This window comes from Maylandia zebra, linkage group LG8 (genome assembly GCF_041146795.1).
Source record: "Maylandia zebra isolate NMK-2024a linkage group LG8, Mzebra_GT3a, whole genome shotgun sequence".
Classification (NCBI taxonomy): domain Eukaryota; kingdom Metazoa; phylum Chordata; class Actinopteri; order Cichliformes; family Cichlidae; genus Maylandia; species Maylandia zebra.
The window spans coordinates 18,922,741-18,939,574 of NC_135174.1; the positions used below are offsets into that span (position 1 = coordinate 18,922,741).

Here is a 16,834-nt window from a genome sequence, read left to right on the forward strand (position 1 = left end):
TATGGCAGTCATCGGCTGACGACAATTTAAGCAACTAAACTACATTTCCCAGAAATCCCGTGAAGGGGGGAAATGTGTCCGTTGGCAAAATCCGTCCGCCTCCCGATAAATTTATCAGCGGGGAGAGTAGCATACGTGATCCCGACAGCCAGAAGCAAAACTAACAGAGGAGCAGAATAATCGAAAACATTGAGGCTGAAAATACAGGTAAAAACACAGATTAACTGTAATGTAATTTACGGCCTCGTTAATCCCACTAAATCCCTCGTATCTAACTTCGTTCACTAGCTAGCAGGCTGTGTAGCGTTCAGTTCGCTTTATAAAAATAATCCCAGTTGTAGTACAGTTGACCAAAAAAACCCTTAAAGAAACTTTGACATGAATTAAACTAAGAGGAGATGATTACGTAGGCTTCATTGAATATAAGCTGGGCTGATTATTTGTAGTTATTTAAGTAAATTTTTAAATAAATGTTCTTTCCTTTGTTCTTTCTTCCAAGCAGCATGTCAGATGTTTTAATCCAGCGGATAAAGGAGCTGGAGGCTGAGCTGGAGAAGCTCAGGTCCGAGCTGAAAGAGAGCAGTGAAACTGGAGATGTTGAAATGTCATCCAGTCCATCCCTTAATGAAGACTGTAAATCTGATGGGAACACTGGCAGCAGCAAAAAGGAGAGAAAGAAAGCAGGAAAAGATCGTCCTTTTGACTTCTCTGCACACCCCCGGCGCCATGTGGCTCTGCGGCTGGCTTACCTGGGGTGGGCCTATCAGGGGTTTGCAGTCCAGGAGAACACAGACAACACTGTGGAGGCCAGACTCTTTGAAGCCCTGCTAAAGACTCGGCTGATCCAGGACCGCCAGACTTCCAATTACCACCGCTGTGGGCGCACTGATAAAGGAGTCAGTGCTTTTTCCCAAGTGAGTTAGCAGAGATACATATTTTTTACTCATATAATCCTTCTGTCGGATGCCCCCTTTATGAGTTACCACAGCTTATCATCGACCTCCATTTTAACCTGAAAAGACTCTGTACCTTAATACTATTAATAGTTTTTCATGTGGTTAATTTTTCCCCCCGCAGGTCATAACCATCGACTTGCGCTCCACGCAGTTTTGTGCCGGTTTGGGCATCACACTGCCTGAAAATGTTGACGTCAGTACCAAAGCCGCTTCTTCTGCCACCTCTGAGCTTCCATACGTGAAGATGCTGAACAGAGTCCTGCCGCAGGACATCAGGGTCTTGGACTGGGCACCAGTAGTGGAGGGTTTCAGCGCACGCTTCGACTGTCAGTCCCGCACGTACCGCTACTACTTCCCCCGAGGATCTCTGGATGTGGTGCTGATGGCGGAAGCTGCTAAAAGGTGGGTGGAGAACACATAAAAGGTAAACACACCTTTAAAACTTAGCCCTTATTTGACAACCTCCTTGCTTCCGGCAGATATGAGGGGACTCATGACTTCAGGAACCTGTGTAAAATGGACGTGGGCAACGGTGTCCTGCAGTTCGAGAGGACCATCTTATCAGCCACAGTCAAGCCTGCGCAGCCTCAGCATGCCTCCAGCACAGACCAGTATGACCTCTTCATATTTGAGATCAAAGGATTAGCCTTCCTTTACCACCAGGTACCAGGAGAGAGTTACTCTACGCTGCTTTCCCTTTACCCTTCATCTCTTGCAAACATTTTTTAATGTGAAAGTTTAGATTTAGAGAAACCGGATCAGAGGATGGAGTTTAAGGTTGAATGGTTTGGTGGTATGTAGTGAATTTTTGGTTATTTCCTTTTATGTGCTGCAGGTACGGTGCATGATGGCGGTGCTTCTGTTGATTGGACAGAAGCTGGAAGCCGCGGATATAATCAATCAGCTCCTGGATGTGGAGAATAACCCCAGGAAGCCCCAGTACAGGTGAACTGACTGCTGTAGAAGTGGTTAAAATATTCAAATAAAAAAAATATATTTATTATATGAATCTGTGTCATCTTCAGCATGGCAGTAGACTACCCTTTGGTGCTGTACAACTGCCACTTTGAAGGCCTGAGCTGGACGCAGGAGAGTGAAGAGGGGGGCTTTGTCCTGGCTGCACTGCAGCAGCACTGGACCCAGAGCACGGTGAAGGCCCACGTCCTGCAGGGGATGATCCAGGGCTTGGAAGACCGAGGTGAGAAGCTGGATAAGAGAAGTGAAGATTTTTAAGGCATTTAAATAGTTTCTCTCAAGTTATGTTTTGCATAATTTTAGTTGTTTTGTGGTTATTTACTGTATTTTTTTAAATTTTGTCATTTGTGTACATATTTCTATTCTCTTTTTTTGCCTAAATTTTGCTGTTTTATACAGTTCTGATTGTTTAGTGTCACAATGATAATATCAAGTCACGTTTGGGATATTTTGTGTCTACATGTGTTTGTTTTACATGATTTCTGCATCTCATTTCGGTTGTTTTGTGTGTGGATATGAGCTTACAGGCCTCTTTATTAGGTACATGTTGTTCCTTTTACCTTCACAACTGTCATAATTCTTGTGTTATCCTGCTGGAAGTAACCATCAGAAGAAGATGAGTGACCATGGAAGACTGTGGAGTTTAAATAAGGGTCCCAAAGTGTGCCTAGAAAAGATCCTCCACACTATGACACTGTCACCGGTGTGAACCATTGATAGAAGGCAGGATGGATCCATGCTTTTATGTGTTTACACCAAATTCTTATCCAAACATCCATATGTTGCAGCAGAAATCGAGACCCATCAGATCAGACAACATTAATCTAATCTTCTATTGTACAGTTTTGGTGACACCATGTAAAATGTACCCTCAGTTTCCTGTTCTTATCTGAGAGGAGTGGCACTTGGTGTGGGCTTCTGCTGCTGTAGCCCATCTGCTTCAAGGTTTGACTACTTCTACTGGAAAATCCCAGTAAAGTAATTGTTTCTTAAAAACTGAGTCCAGCTCATCTGCCACCAACTACAGTGTTCCCGCTTCTGATGCTCTGTTTAAACGTCAGGGCGTCTTGAATCTGTCTAAATATAATTATTTGCTCCATTGTGATTAGCCGATTAGATATTTGCGCTAACAACCAGTTGTACCTAATGAAGTGGATGTACCTGTATTTCTAGGATGTCAGAGTATTTTTTTTTTTTTTTTAGGATCTAGGAATGCACCTAGTTGGGCCAGCCAGTTATCTGCTTTGATATGAGTCAAAATGCCTGCTGTGAAAAAACATTGTACAAACTATCTCACTGCTCTTCATCCACAGGAGCTGTGTCCTCCAACCACTGCTGGCTGGTAGAAGGCAGCAGGCAGAGAAATTACCGGCCGCTCCTGGAGCGCCCGTGCTGCGAGAGCCTCGAGTCGAGGATAAATCATTTCGTGAAAAGAGGCAGACTGGAGCGCGAAGAAGGGGAGAATGGAGGCGAAATGATCCACAGGGGAAAAAGATCTAAACATTCAAACATTTCTTCAGAGACGCCAAAACAAAATATGGATTCAAAAGAAGATTAATTTTCTTTAAACTTAAGAAAGGACTTGCAAGATGTATTTTGTAGTAATTTTCAACCATAAATGTTTAATTTTCCTTTTATTTACTACAAACAGCGCACGGATATCTTTGACTCATGCTGGTGCGTGTTTTGCTTTAAAATAAACACATTTTGGAGAAAGATGGACTCGCTGAGTTTTGCTTGACGGGGAACTAAAGCGAGGCGGAACCAACGCTAATAGAAATATGAGATGTCGGGTTAATTAAGAGGTAGCGCCTGTCAGGCTTAGCAGCTAGGTTGTTAGCAGTGAGTAGAATACAGGTGAACTGTAAAGGAGGGCAGTTTCCAGCAGCACCGCTGTCTCCAGCTCATTTATTGGCTTTCGTGTTGAGCTGGACCCGGTAAAAATGGCGTCGTTGTTGTTTGAGCTCCTTCTGACCTGATTTAACACCTGTGTTAGCCTGTTAGCAGCCCTGGTTGTTGTTTAACGCAACAGCCCCCCCTCTCTAGTGCTTCTGCTTTGCCCGGACTCCCGCTGTATATCCAGCCGGTTTAAGGACTCTCTCTCTCTGACAAGGTAAAGCTAAAATTCCCCTGACATGAGTTTGTTTTAATCGCTGTGTCAAACCAACCTGATACTAACAAGAAGCCGCTCTCTGCCGTGTTAAATCGTGAGCGAGTCGTTTCTTTAAAGGTTTTATTTTTGACCGGTGTTTAATAGAGAATAACCTCAAAGCTGACTTTCGAACCAGTCAAACCAGTTTGACTTTGCATAGCCAGGTACTATATGGAGAGTGTAGTTCACCTAATTCCACAGCAGGGGGCGTGTTGTGAAACTTCAAAACCTTTAAAATGAGAAGCTAAAGATATTTCAGTAATTAAATATCTGTTATTTGGTTATAAAGATTGTAATAACTATTTTTATATGTTTATTAACATGTAAAAGTTACTGTAGAGTGCAAAAGTCACCTCTCGTTTAGCATTGGCTTCATTTTTCAACATGAAGAATGATCACACAAACACCGTCAATACAGTGAAAGCATAACTGGATAGAAAAAACACACAAGAGTAGGAACAGTATCAGTCATGTATTGGGCTCCCCGGAGCCCCTTCAACATGATCGAAACAGTGTAGGATCATTTTCATAGAAAACGGAGCAAAACGCAGCCCACATGTAAAGTAGAGCTTTGAATGTCCTTCAAGAGGCCTGGAGAACTATCCCTGGAGACTACTTAAAGAAGTTAGAAGAAAGATTGCCTAAAAACCTTTCATTTTACTAAAAAAAATAGAAGTGAGGGGTGGCACAGTACTATTTGTTTACTCATAACATTTATGGACTTTCTAGAATTTCTTACTGTGTCAGAAATTATGTTATACCCAAACTGGCCCTTTTATTCCATAAGCCATAAAAACGATGACCGTAAATTTGTTATTTTGGGACTCTGGGTAAATACCAATGTTTATTTATTCATTTATTTTATTTATTCTTTGTGTTTATTCTCCAGTTCGTGCTGTTTGTAATAAGTAGCTTTTTAAAGCCTTAATCAGACTATCTTTGAACATTAAGTCAGTGCAACGTTAATGTGACATGGCAGATAAACATCGTCCACTGCTATTAGTAAATGTCATCTTATTCTCTGATAGGCCCACAGCTGTAAACAGGGCCATATCAGTGTATCGCTAGTGTAATTACTTTACTTACTTTGCCTTCATGCATTTTTGTGTTTGTTTGCTTAAAGATGTACCTGGTGGGACTGACAGGAGGCATTGCCTCTGGGAAAAGCACAGTGTCTTCAATGCTGCGGGAGCTTGGATGCCCCATTATTGATGCCGATGTCGTGGCCAGGAAAGGTAGGTGGCTATCTCTCCCCTGCAAACTGTTGACACGGCGAACACAAATTCAACATGAAATACTGGTCAGGGGTGTCATCGAGCTGAAGCCATCTTCAGGCGGCACTCTCTCAGATAACCCCGGCTTATTAGGACGAGCGCTTGCAGAGAGAGCATGAATCATGAAGGATGTCTCTGCTGACTGCAGGGATGATGTTTTAGTTAGACTGCGAAGATAGAAAGGTCACAGAACTAGGTGAAGAGTGCACAGCTGCATGTAGGGGAACTATAAGGCATTAGGCAAATTATTCCATTACACTCGGTGACAAGTCTGTTCCGAATATCATCTCAGCCTCTATTTTTTATGCTGGATTACTGGTCATAAATAAATTTACTTTAATTTTGAACCTGTTACATTGTTTAACTCATTCAAGCTTCCTTTTGTTGTCCGCAGTTGTTGAGCAGCGCACACGTGCCTATTCCTGCATCGTGCACCACTTTGGGCCAGGGATCCTGCTCGAGAACGGCGACATCGACAGGCAGAAGCTGGGCCAAATCATCTTCGCCAGCGAGGAGAAGAGGAAGCTGCTAAACTCCATCACCCACCCAGAGATTCATAAAGCAATGCTCAAAGAGATCCTCTTCTACTTTCTCAGAGGTGAGGGAGGAATCGTGTTTGGCACAAAAGGAAAAAGGGACGATTATCTGCTGTATTTGAGCCAAGGCTGTTTTGCAGTGTAGGTGGCGCAAGAGGCGAGACCAAACTTTCTGCTATTTGCAAGTCAAATGCATGAGATGTTTGAACATTATGATTAAAATGAATTCAGTAAGACACCCATGTCACTCTCTCGGTGCATTCAGTTATTAGCGTCTCAAGGCATCACACATGCCTTTAAATAAACTTCACAAACATCACTTGTTATATGATCTTAAAGCAGTGCCATCACACCTATATGTTGTGCAGACTGGGGCACATGGAGGTTATGATTAAAATGCATGAACTTATGAACACATGTCCATATGTCTTGCACTGCAGGCATTTATCTAACATAAGAAATTCACTCTCACTTTTGTCCGGCTCGTAATAAAAAAACAAGAAAGAAACAAGTTGGCGCCTTTACTTAACGTTGCTGTTTGCACCCATAAAACTTTGTGTTTATAGCAATACTCTCATGGTTTTTGTTCTTTTCTTTGTCTCTTATTGTTACTTGAAGGGTCATAGTTGTAAACACTGTTGTCACATGGAGCCAGATTAACACAAGGTTAAGTGTACTGGCAGCAGAGTGGCCGATTTTAAAAACAAAGATAAAACTATACTATGGGAAAAATATGGAGAGGTTAAACACTCAATAGCTACTGTTGCCTTCTACACAGTAGCTTAGTATTAAGAGTGCTATGTCCATCTTTTACATACAGTCTGTAATGTTGACTTCTTTCTCTCTCACTAGGGTACCGCTACGTGGTTCTGGATGTGCCGCTTCTCTTTGAAACCAGACGGCTCACTCGGTTTCTGAACCACACTGTTGTAGTTTACTGGTAAGCACACTGCTCATTTTTTCCTGTTACCTTAGAGTCTCGTTTTGGGGCTGTTAACAGTATTAATTTTTGAAGTCGTTAAGCATTTTTGTTTGTTTTGACAGTAAGTGGCCTTTAAAACCAGCTTTTTCTGCTTCCTATTGATGTGATTCACTGCCAGTGGACCTTTTTTAACAAGGCACAATGAATGCACCATAAATAACCTCCATCGTCTGTTCCCTTTCAGTGACCCTGCCACTCAGCTTTCGCGCTTGATGCAGAGGGACGGCCTGACCCAGGAGCAGGCTGAGCAGCGTGTGGCCGCGCAAATGCCGCTCAATGAAAAGCGTGGCTTGGCCAATCATGTTATTGAGAATTCAGGCGGCCGGGAGGACACCCACCGGCAGGTCCTGCGGCTCCACACAAAGCTAGAGGACTCTATGGACTTCCTCCTAGTCAGGGTCATTGCCATTGTTGCCACTGCAGGTTTGGGTGGGCTGCTGCTCTATGCTGCAAAGATACTTTTGTCCTAACAGAGGAAAGAAAGATGAGTGAGGGCGGGAGGTTTTTAGTCCAAGAAGTGGTCAAATATGAGGGTGTGAATAGAAACGGGCAAAAAGCAGGTCGGCGGTATCGATGCAATTTACTGTGAAATTAGTTTCACAGCACCTACCACTACAGCGCAGCCGTATGGCGTGCTCTGCTGACAGTTAACACGGACTTACATTACTGACAAAACTTGCACTGGCAAATGTGGTTTAGTGTGAAAGGCTTCTCTGTGCAATTTGTGTTGGTTTCACTCAGAGAGAAACAATTATATGAAGGCGACACAGTCAAGCCTCACTTGCTGTACAGCTCCTACATCTTTGCTCATTTACGAGAGTGATTTTCTCAGCTGTGACGGAAGAGCGGAGCTTAAATTGCTGGTAAATCTTCATTTTTGTGTAGCAGCGCATGCTAAACATAACTAACCTTAAAAAAAACAAGAAGTCCAGAAAGATTATTGAAAACTAAGAGATTTTATTTTGTTACACCTTTTACACCATATTAGATTATCCAGTTTTTGAAATGTTTTACTGTTTTACTTTTTAATCTGTAGAGACATTAAGAGAGCAAAGGAACAAGTAACAATGGTGAATGTCCCTAAAGCAAGCATATTAATTGGACGCCACCTCTCTCTACTTCTGTCCCCAGTGCTGGGTATGTTTTAAACTATTATACATGTCAGAGAAATAAATGGTTAAATCGGAATAATGTGACGCAGAATATGTAAAGATTGTGATATGAAGATTTATGAGAGAATGTCTTTGACAATCCATTTTTAATGGGAACAGTAACAGATTTGCTATTTATCACTGTATTTTCTTACACTTGAAGTTCTCCTCTGTACATACGGAGTGTGGGATTTTTTTTTCTTTGCACCTTTCAACTAAAATAATACATTTGTAATCTAATATGCTTAAGTTAAATAAAAACGATCCAGCACCTCTGTTTTAAAGTAGCTGGTATCAGATGCTGTCTGTCACTGTGTTTTCATTGCTTCATTATGTTTTAAATTAGGCCCCAATAATAGACACTCACTGGTCACTTTGTTAGGTACGCCTTGCTAGTACTAGATTTGACCCCCTCTTGCTTTCAGAACTGCCTTAATTCTTTGTAGCATAGATTCAACAAGCTGCTGGAAGCATTCTTCAGAAATTTTGGTCCATGATGGCATCAGACAGTTGCTGCAGGTTTGTCAGCTGTACATCTGTGATGTGAATCTACTGTTCCACCACATCCCAAAGGAGCTCTGGAGACTGTGGAGACCACTTGAGTACAGTGAATAAGAAACCAGTTTGAAGTTTTGTAACTTGACTCGCTATCCTGATAGCAGCAGATTCAGTTCAATTCAATGGTGGGTACCCTGTGGTCATAAACTGGTGAAATGGTCAGCAGCAATAATTAGGCTGAGGCACTGAAACAATGCTCAGTTGGCTTCAAGAGGCCCAAAGTGTGCTAAGACATACTGTTCACAGTATAACATCGCCTGCAGCAGCCTGAAGTACTTATACAGGGCAGGATGGTGTTAAGGTTCAAACATTGAGGAAGGAGAGTACAAACAACCATGGTCCAAGAGCTTGGTCAAACAATTGATTTTAATGAAATACACGCGTGGGAAGACCAGCTCCGTTCGCAGACAGGGCTGATCTCCGACTTAATCAAAGCATAAACAGATATTTTATACCATCAGGGCTTGAATTTAATGAGGCCCCCTCAACGTCAGATCTATTTCATACATAGGTCAGATCAAAACCACAATGACTTTTAACACCGTTAAAAAGAACATTGTCTCCGTCTCCACGCCAGGTGCTTCCTGTCCCTTCTGACTTCCACTTCTCGTCTAGAACACCAGACACTCATCTTGCAAGAAACTGTTCCTGTTTTTGCAGAGACAACAAGAAACTGTTCCTCTTTGCAGTTGCGAGCAAACATAACTAACCTCTCACCTATAAATGATTCTCTCTAACTGAGTGTGTGTGTGTACAGTGGGGCAAAAAAGTATTTAGTCAGCCACCGATTGTGCAAGTTCCCCCACCTAAAATGATGACAGAGGTCATTAATTTGCACCAGAGGTACACTTCAACTGTGAGAGACAGAATGTGGAAAAAAAAAAAATCCATGAATTCACATGGTAGGATTTGTAAAGAATTTATTCGTAAATCAGGGTGGAAAATAAGTATTTGGTCAATAACAAAAATACAACTCAATACTTTGTAACATAACCTTTGTTGGCAATAACAGAGGTCAAACGTTTACTATAGGTCTTTACCAGGTTTGCACACACAGTAGCTGGTATTTTGGCCCATTCCTCCATGCAGATCTTCTCGAGAGCAGTGATGTTTTGGGGCTGTCGCCGAGCAACACGGACTTTCAACTCCCGCCACAGATTTTCTATGGGGTTGAGGTCTGGAGACTGGCTAGGCCACTCCAGGACTTTCAAATGCTTCTTACGGAGCCACTCCTTTGTTGCCCGGGCGGTGTGTTTTGGATCATTGTCATGTTGGAAGACTCAGCCTCCTTTCATCTTCAAAGTTCTCACTGATGGAAGGAGGTTTTGGCTCAAAATCTCACGATACATGGCCCCATTCATTCTGTCCTTAACACGGATCAGTCGTCCTGTCCCCTTGGCAGAAAAACAGCTCCATAGCATGATGTTTCCACCCCCATGCTTCACAGTAGGTATGGTGTTCTTGGGATGCAACTCAGTATTCTTCTTCCTCCAAACACGACGAGTTGAGTTTATACCAAAAAGTTCTACTTTGGTTTCATCTGACCACATGACATTCTCCCAATCCTCTGCTGTATCATCCATGTGCTCTCTGGCAAACTTCAGACGGGCCTGGACATGCACTGGCTTCAGCAGCGGAACACGTCTGGCACTGCGGGATTTGATTCCCTGCCGTTGTAGTGTGTTACTGATGGTGACCTTTGTTACTTTGGTCCCAGCTCTCTGCAGGTCATTCACCAGGTCCCCCCGTGTGGTTCTGGGATCTTTGCTCACCGTTCTCATGATCATTTTGACCCCACGGGATGAGATCTTGCGTGGAGCCCCAGATCGAGGGAGATTATCAGTGGTCTTGTATGTCTTCCATTTTCTGATGATTGCTTCCACAGTTGATTTTTTCACACCAAGCTGCTTGCCTATTGTAGATTCACTCTTCCCAGTCTGGTGCAGGTCTACAATACTTTTCCTGGTGTCCTTCGAAAGCTCTTTGGTCTTGGCCATGGCGGAGTTTGGAGTCTGACTGTTTGAGGCTGTGGACAGGTGTCTTTTATACAGATGATGAGTTCAAACAGGTGCCATTCATACAGGTAACGAGTGGGGGACAGAAAGGCTTCTTACAGAAGACGTTACAGGTCTGTGAGAGCCAGAGATTTTCCTTGTTTGAGGTGACCAAATACTTATTTTCCACCCTAATTTACGAATAAATTCTTTACAAATCCTACCATGTGGATTCATGGATTTTTTTTTCACATTCTGTCTCTCACAGTTGAAGTGTACCTTTGGTGCAAATTACTGACCTCTCTCATCATTTTAAGTGGGGGAACTTGCACAATCGGTGGCTGACTAAATACTTTTTTGCCCCACTGTATATGTCGTCCTCAAATGCTCTCTCATCTCACCTGTTGCACTTCTGACCTTTCACCAGAACAGAGGCTCATCCTTACATGTAATCCTCAGAATAACCTGCACTTAGACTCTGCTTTCGGTTTCAGTTCTTCAAAAGGCACACTCTGCAAACCTGCAATTTCCTGTCAGCCTGTGGCTTTAGTCTTTCTGAAAGACGCACACTGTTTAAACATCTGAATGCAATATCAATACTGTAGATTATATTATTAATCTGGACAATAGCAGTAAAATAATTTCCCTGATCTCCACAATGGATTATTTTTTTTATGTTCACACCAAATTCTGACAATATTTTTCCAACCCTCTATTGTCCAATTTTAGCAAGTCTGTGCAAACTGTAGCCTCAGTTTTTTGTTCTTAGCTGACAGGAGTGGGACCTGATATTGTTATGTTTCTGTAGTCCTTCTCCAGTCCAACCATTTTCCTCTTACTTCTGTGTGGCGAAATCTCAGTAGGTCAGTAGTTTGTGAAATATTTAGGTTCAAAAGTGGTTTTTATTTTAAATTATTCACTAAGCAAAGGTAAAACGTTGGTATCCAAAAGAGCATAAAGGCAAAAGGTGTTGTCTCCTTAAAATCAGCCTCAGGCATGCCTTTATTCACACCTCATTAGCAATTAGGCCCAAGCAACACAAGAGAATAGGCGTTCCTGAGTGGCGTGACATAACAATGTAAAAGCAAACAGCTGTGACATCAAAAATGTCCCTACACTTCCCGTAAGCCTGACAGGGGGATAACTCTGATGACATCATTATGACAGAATCAGGGAGAGCCTTGAAAACTTCCTCATGAGCTGGGTTTTTCCACACACACATAAAGAATTAAATATGTGTGTGTGTGGCGAAGACCATCAACATGTGTATCAAATCAAAACATTAAATCAGATATGTGATACCAGAAACAGGAATTTCTTTTTAACCAATCAAAATTTGTATGATTGTACAAAACTGAGTGACTAATCCTTGCTGCCCAAGCCTCTGTAGTAATGAATATAAATCCCATTGACTGTACTTAAATTGATCATCGTTTAATCGCATTTCTTTGGCCGGACACTTTGACATTGGCATTCCTCATGTAAAAGAAATCCCACAGGAAACGCGTTGGTGACAGGTCTTCAGGAGAAGAAATAATGACCCTATTGGACAGCCGTGATGTCCTTGCTGCTGTTCACATAATTCAGGCCCACAGGCAGGTGTGGTGACATCATCCTGGCAATGAGGTCCCACAAGCCTGCATGGCTCACTTGGCTCCATCCAAAGCCTGTACTGGTCTGCTTTTTGTTTTCGTCAAGCCATTGCAGAATTAATGCAAAGTGACTCAGGCTGCAGCACGCGGGGGCAGCGAAATAAAGGCTGCATGGCCACACATTCGGATGTGCAAAGTACACAATGCACACGCTCACACCTGCATTTTGTTCATACGATAAAACACAATGACCGTGTCCTAGTCAGGCTGAGGTTCTCTATTAGTCAGAGCCATGACAAAGAAGCGACGTCTATTTTAGGATGCTTTATTTTTTAAAAACTTGGCTTCGTCATGATCCAGTTGGGGGTAACATGCTTTACTGGGCAGCCAGCTGTTCACCAGAGATTTCCAAGTGTGTCTTTTCTCAGTCCCTTTCTCCGACACAGAGGCCAGATGTAGAGCGTGGAGGGAAGACTATATCTGTACCAGCGAGTGTGAATGCTCCAGGCGGAAAAGGGTGGCGTGAATATAAATTGGGTTTAATTCTGAAAGTGTCAAGCTACGGGGCGAAAGTCTTAAGTTGCTTTGATTCACTTTGTGAAAGTGCATGGATCCAGGCACTTCCTGCTGCTTTATTTATATATGTTGTGGGTCCTTTCCAGGAGCAGAGCAAATAATTTTCTAATGGCAGGGGGTAAAGACTTTTAAATCTCACCATCGTGTTCAGAGAGTTGGCCCATGGCACCATAGTGTGTCGACATTTTGAAATCTCCTGTCTGAGTGGTTTTTCATCATTCTCCTCGCATATTGCCGCAAGGGGAGGCAGAACAGCTCGGGCAAAGGCAAACAAGAGAAACAGCTTTGCACTAAAACTCTGGTTAATTGAATGTCTAAACTAATTTTTGAAAAAAGCCTAATAAAGATGCTTGAGTGTTTTCTACCAGACAGGCTATCTAGGACATGTTTAATGCTGCTGAGAAGGTTTATTTTAACCCCAACTATTATCTTTTCATAAACCCAACCAAGCAGTTTGCTTCCCCCACCAAACTGGGACTGAAAGCTGAAAGCAATTTAAAAACTAAATGAATTTCTTGGACTAAATACCTGACAGGTTTCAGAAGAACAGGTTCAGTAACATCCTTGGCAGTCATTGTTATGATGCTGTTATATGCTCATCTATATTTTTAGAAGCAAGACAAAATACGCGTGTGAATGAGAGAGAGACGGGTGTAGCAGTGAAGCTGCGAGAGATGAGGTAGTGAAGGTGGATGAGTGTAAGTACCTGAAGTCAATCATCCAAAGCAACAGAGAGTCTGCAAGAGAGCGCAGGGTGGAGTGGGTGGAGACGAGCTTTACAAGGCGGTAGTAAGACCTGTTATGATTTTTGGTTTGGAGGCAATGGTACTAATAAAAAGACAGGAAGCGTGAAGGATGGAGAAGATAAATACGTATCAAAGGGACGGCTCAGGTTGATCAGTTTGGAGACAAAGTTAAAGAGGCAAGGCTGAGATGATGTTGACATGTGCGGAGGAGAGGTAGCGGCTATACTGGACAGAACATGTTGGATACGGAGCTGCCAGGCAGAAGGAAACTGTTGTTAGCGGTGTTATGAATCAAGGGAAAAATATTGTAATTTCTTTCAAGCTCTCTGTGATATGGCTTCTGGAAAAATAATGCTAAAAGCAGACTACTCAGGCAGGCTAAATAAATAAAATCTCAAAAGAAATAAAACTGCAGAAGCCAAAGGATTTTGTGCGCATACAAAGGGGTGATTGGTGGTCAGGTGAGAAGAAGGTGTGGAAACAATCAGTCGCAGAAAAAACTAATCAAGTCAGATTTTCATAAAGGAGGGAACAGAACAAAACCTGGAAGTAAAACCAAAGTGAGATATGAGAAAAGAAATGCACAAAGAAAAACAGGAGGCAAATAACTAACACAGAGAGAGCGAGAAGGGCTAACACTGAAAGCAGGAGAAACCAAAAACAGCAATAAATATCCTTGGAACATGACATCAAACATCATAAATAGATTTTCCTTTTAAAACTATACCAAGAATCAACTGATGATTTGATGATGATAAAATGCAGCGTGACAAAAAAGTGAATCTGGGAAACCCACAAAGCCAGTGCTGCTTCCACTCTTGCTTAACTGCAAAAGCCGCAAATGTAGTTCGACACCAACGGGTAGAAAGAACTGGCCTGAGAAACCGTAACGGCTGCAGTGTTCTTGAACCCTGGCATCTAGTATCATATTGAGGAAAGGCCCACTCGCAGCGCTTACGCAGCCTGTTGTCAGGCTGCATCCACGAGATTGCGGTGAGGTGAAGAGACAGGCAACACGCCAGCGGAGCGTCTCCAGCCACATGACTCAACCTGTCCCTGCGCGTTAGCCTGGCTCAGTCAGGGCCATGAGGGAACAAGGCCGTTGGTATTGAGTCACTGACACAGCGGACAGTCCTTACATCAAGCATGACGATGGGGGAAGCGGGGGAAGCTTTGCATGTTGTCACGTTCTCGCCACGAATTACTGGCACGAGGGGTTTCATCCACAAATCTACTATAATGCAACATGATGATTCTGTGCATGCACTCTCTGTCCGTCCTCCATCCTGCGTTATGCTTTTTTATCCCGCTTACCACTTTCTTATAAGTTAAGTAACATTGCACATTGTTATTATTTATTCTAGCCATATTGTGATTCTGAAAAGCTATTTTATAGTCACATCTGTGTTTGTGAAATTCTTAATTTTGAGAAAAAACTATGAATTTTGACTATTCAAAAAAATTTCCCCATTTTTTCAGTTTTCTTTTTTTACACCCAGTCATGTTTCTGACCTGTTGCCAGTTGACTTAATTAGTTGCAAAGTGTCCCTCTAGCTGTTTCTTGTGAGGAAGACTCGTTTTTCCAGACCTTTGTTGCCGTTTCCCATCTTTCTTTTAGTTGTGTTGCTGCCATTAAATTCAAAATAAACTCATATTTTACTCTAAATGGTACATTTATTTTCATATACGTTCAATATGTTCTATTGTGAATAAAATATGAGTATATGACATTTGCAAAACATTGCATCCTGTTTGAATTTAAATTTACAATTATGTAACAAATTTTACACAGCGTCCCAACTTTCTCAGCATTGGACATGGAAAGGATGTTGTGGCCGTTGCCAAAACCACCCACTGGTTTTCAGAGTCCAAATTCTGAAGCCTCAAGCAGATCATTTTACCGCCACAGCTTCTTTTTTTTAAAAATGTATTTGTGTTTATTATATTTGTTAGATGGAACAGTGGAAAGACATGAAGGAGTCTCAGGCAGACTGCAACCCTCAACCCTCTATTAAAGACTCAAGTCTGCAGTAGAGTAGAGTTATAGGTGTCACGTGCTTGTGTGTTAATAATGGGGATTCACTGTGAAGCGAACCCTCATTTGCTGTCGTTCTGCACACTAATGGAGGCCATAATATGCAAAGTGAACATTATGCTGTGTTTAGTAAGAAACTTTGAAACCATCTTATTAGGAAAATCTTATGTTTTAGATGAAGTGTACTGAAGGGTTATTTTCTCAAAGACTTCCATACATCTGTTCTTTATCCCTCTTGGATCCAGGGTATAATTGGCCGTTTTTGACTACTTTTGATTTTACCTCTATCTTTAACCTTTAAAAACTGTTTATCTTGCCTTGTTTGGTATCATTATTTTCAGCACGACCTCAAATATCTGAAATTTGAGTTATTTGTTCATTTTGGCAAACTATATTAGAACAATTGATCTAGATTCAGACAAAAAATTCAAAATCTGAGTAGAAAAAAGTTTTTTTTACCGTAGAACTCACAAACATGTCTAATGAATCATTTTCATAACTTGAAATGCAAATAGAAATGGTACATTTCCAAAAACTTTTGCACAAATTTTGCAAACAACAAAGTTATATGGTACTATTTATTACCTAAAAAATGCAGCCAAGGCCTCAGGGGTTTTTTATATAACCATTTAAATCAAATTACAGAACAATCAGGTGTTCTGCATCAAATAAGAAGGCACACAAATTATTTGTGCCAGTCCAAAAAAAATAGTTTCTGTTCAGTATAAGACAGGAGAACACCAAAGGCCTAAACCCTGCAGGTCTGACAGCAGGAGGTGGATCAGTCCTGTTTTCCACGTGGGAACAGCGTTTACACTGGAATCTGCCTTTGACGGCTTTTTTGACATTCAGCAGTATAACTGACACACAAAACAAAACAATAACTGCACAACACACTAACTACAGCCTCCAAACACGCTAAACGTCACTAATGTCTCACATATGAAAACTCTCTCTCTCTCTTTCTTTCGCTCGCCCGTTTTCCGTCACGGGTGTCACTCCTTAAAACGTCCCCTTCTCCCTAAACAACCAAGTGCCACATGTTGCCATATCAGTTTTTTGATTGGCTGACATGGTAAACTTTAACACCAATAGGGAAGCAGTGTTTTTTCTTTTTCTTTTTTCACTCACAAGTAGGGTTGCCAACTCCCTGAAAAATAAATAAGGGACACCTCGTGGCCAGGGCCGGGCGACCCAGTTGTCTTCACCCTTCCCAGTGTGGTGAATTTTCTAGCTCTTTTTTTGTGTGTGAAATTATTTTTTTTAACCCTTTGACTTGAATTTGATTTAAGTAGATGTGTATTCTT

General features: G+C 41.9%; 2 protein-coding genes across 3 annotated transcripts; both read left to right on the forward strand.

Annotated features, from left to right (window-relative positions):
* The first annotated feature begins 48 nt into the window (after window positions 1–48).
* Window positions 49–3,647, forward strand: pus3 (pseudouridylate synthase 3). Of its 2 annotated transcripts, none has more exons than XM_004561292.4 (7): window positions 49–207; window positions 500–914; window positions 1,078–1,358; window positions 1,436–1,619; window positions 1,792–1,901; window positions 1,982–2,154; window positions 3,245–3,647. In XM_004561292.4, the coding sequence occupies exons 2-7, from the start codon at window positions 504–506 to the stop codon at window positions 3,487–3,489; spliced, it is 1,404 nt and encodes a 467-aa protein (XP_004561349.3). In that variant the 5' UTR covers window positions 49–207; window positions 500–503; the 3' UTR covers window positions 3,490–3,647. The 2 variants fall into 2 exon arrangements, with proteins under 2 accessions (XP_004561349.3, XP_004561348.3); XM_004561291.3 differs by having other exon boundaries at window positions 503–914.
* Window positions 3,648–3,728: 81 nt separating this feature from the next.
* On the forward strand, window positions 3,729–8,326 carry dcakd (dephospho-CoA kinase domain containing). Its single transcript, XM_004561290.4, has 5 exons — window positions 3,729–4,044; window positions 5,207–5,318; window positions 5,752–5,955; window positions 6,746–6,833; window positions 7,060–8,326. The coding sequence occupies exons 2-5, from the start codon at window positions 5,207–5,209 to the stop codon at window positions 7,343–7,345; spliced, it is 690 nt and encodes a 229-aa protein (XP_004561347.1). The 5' UTR covers window positions 3,729–4,044; the 3' UTR covers window positions 7,346–8,326.
* The last annotated feature ends 8,508 nt before the right edge of the window (window positions 8,327–16,834 follow it).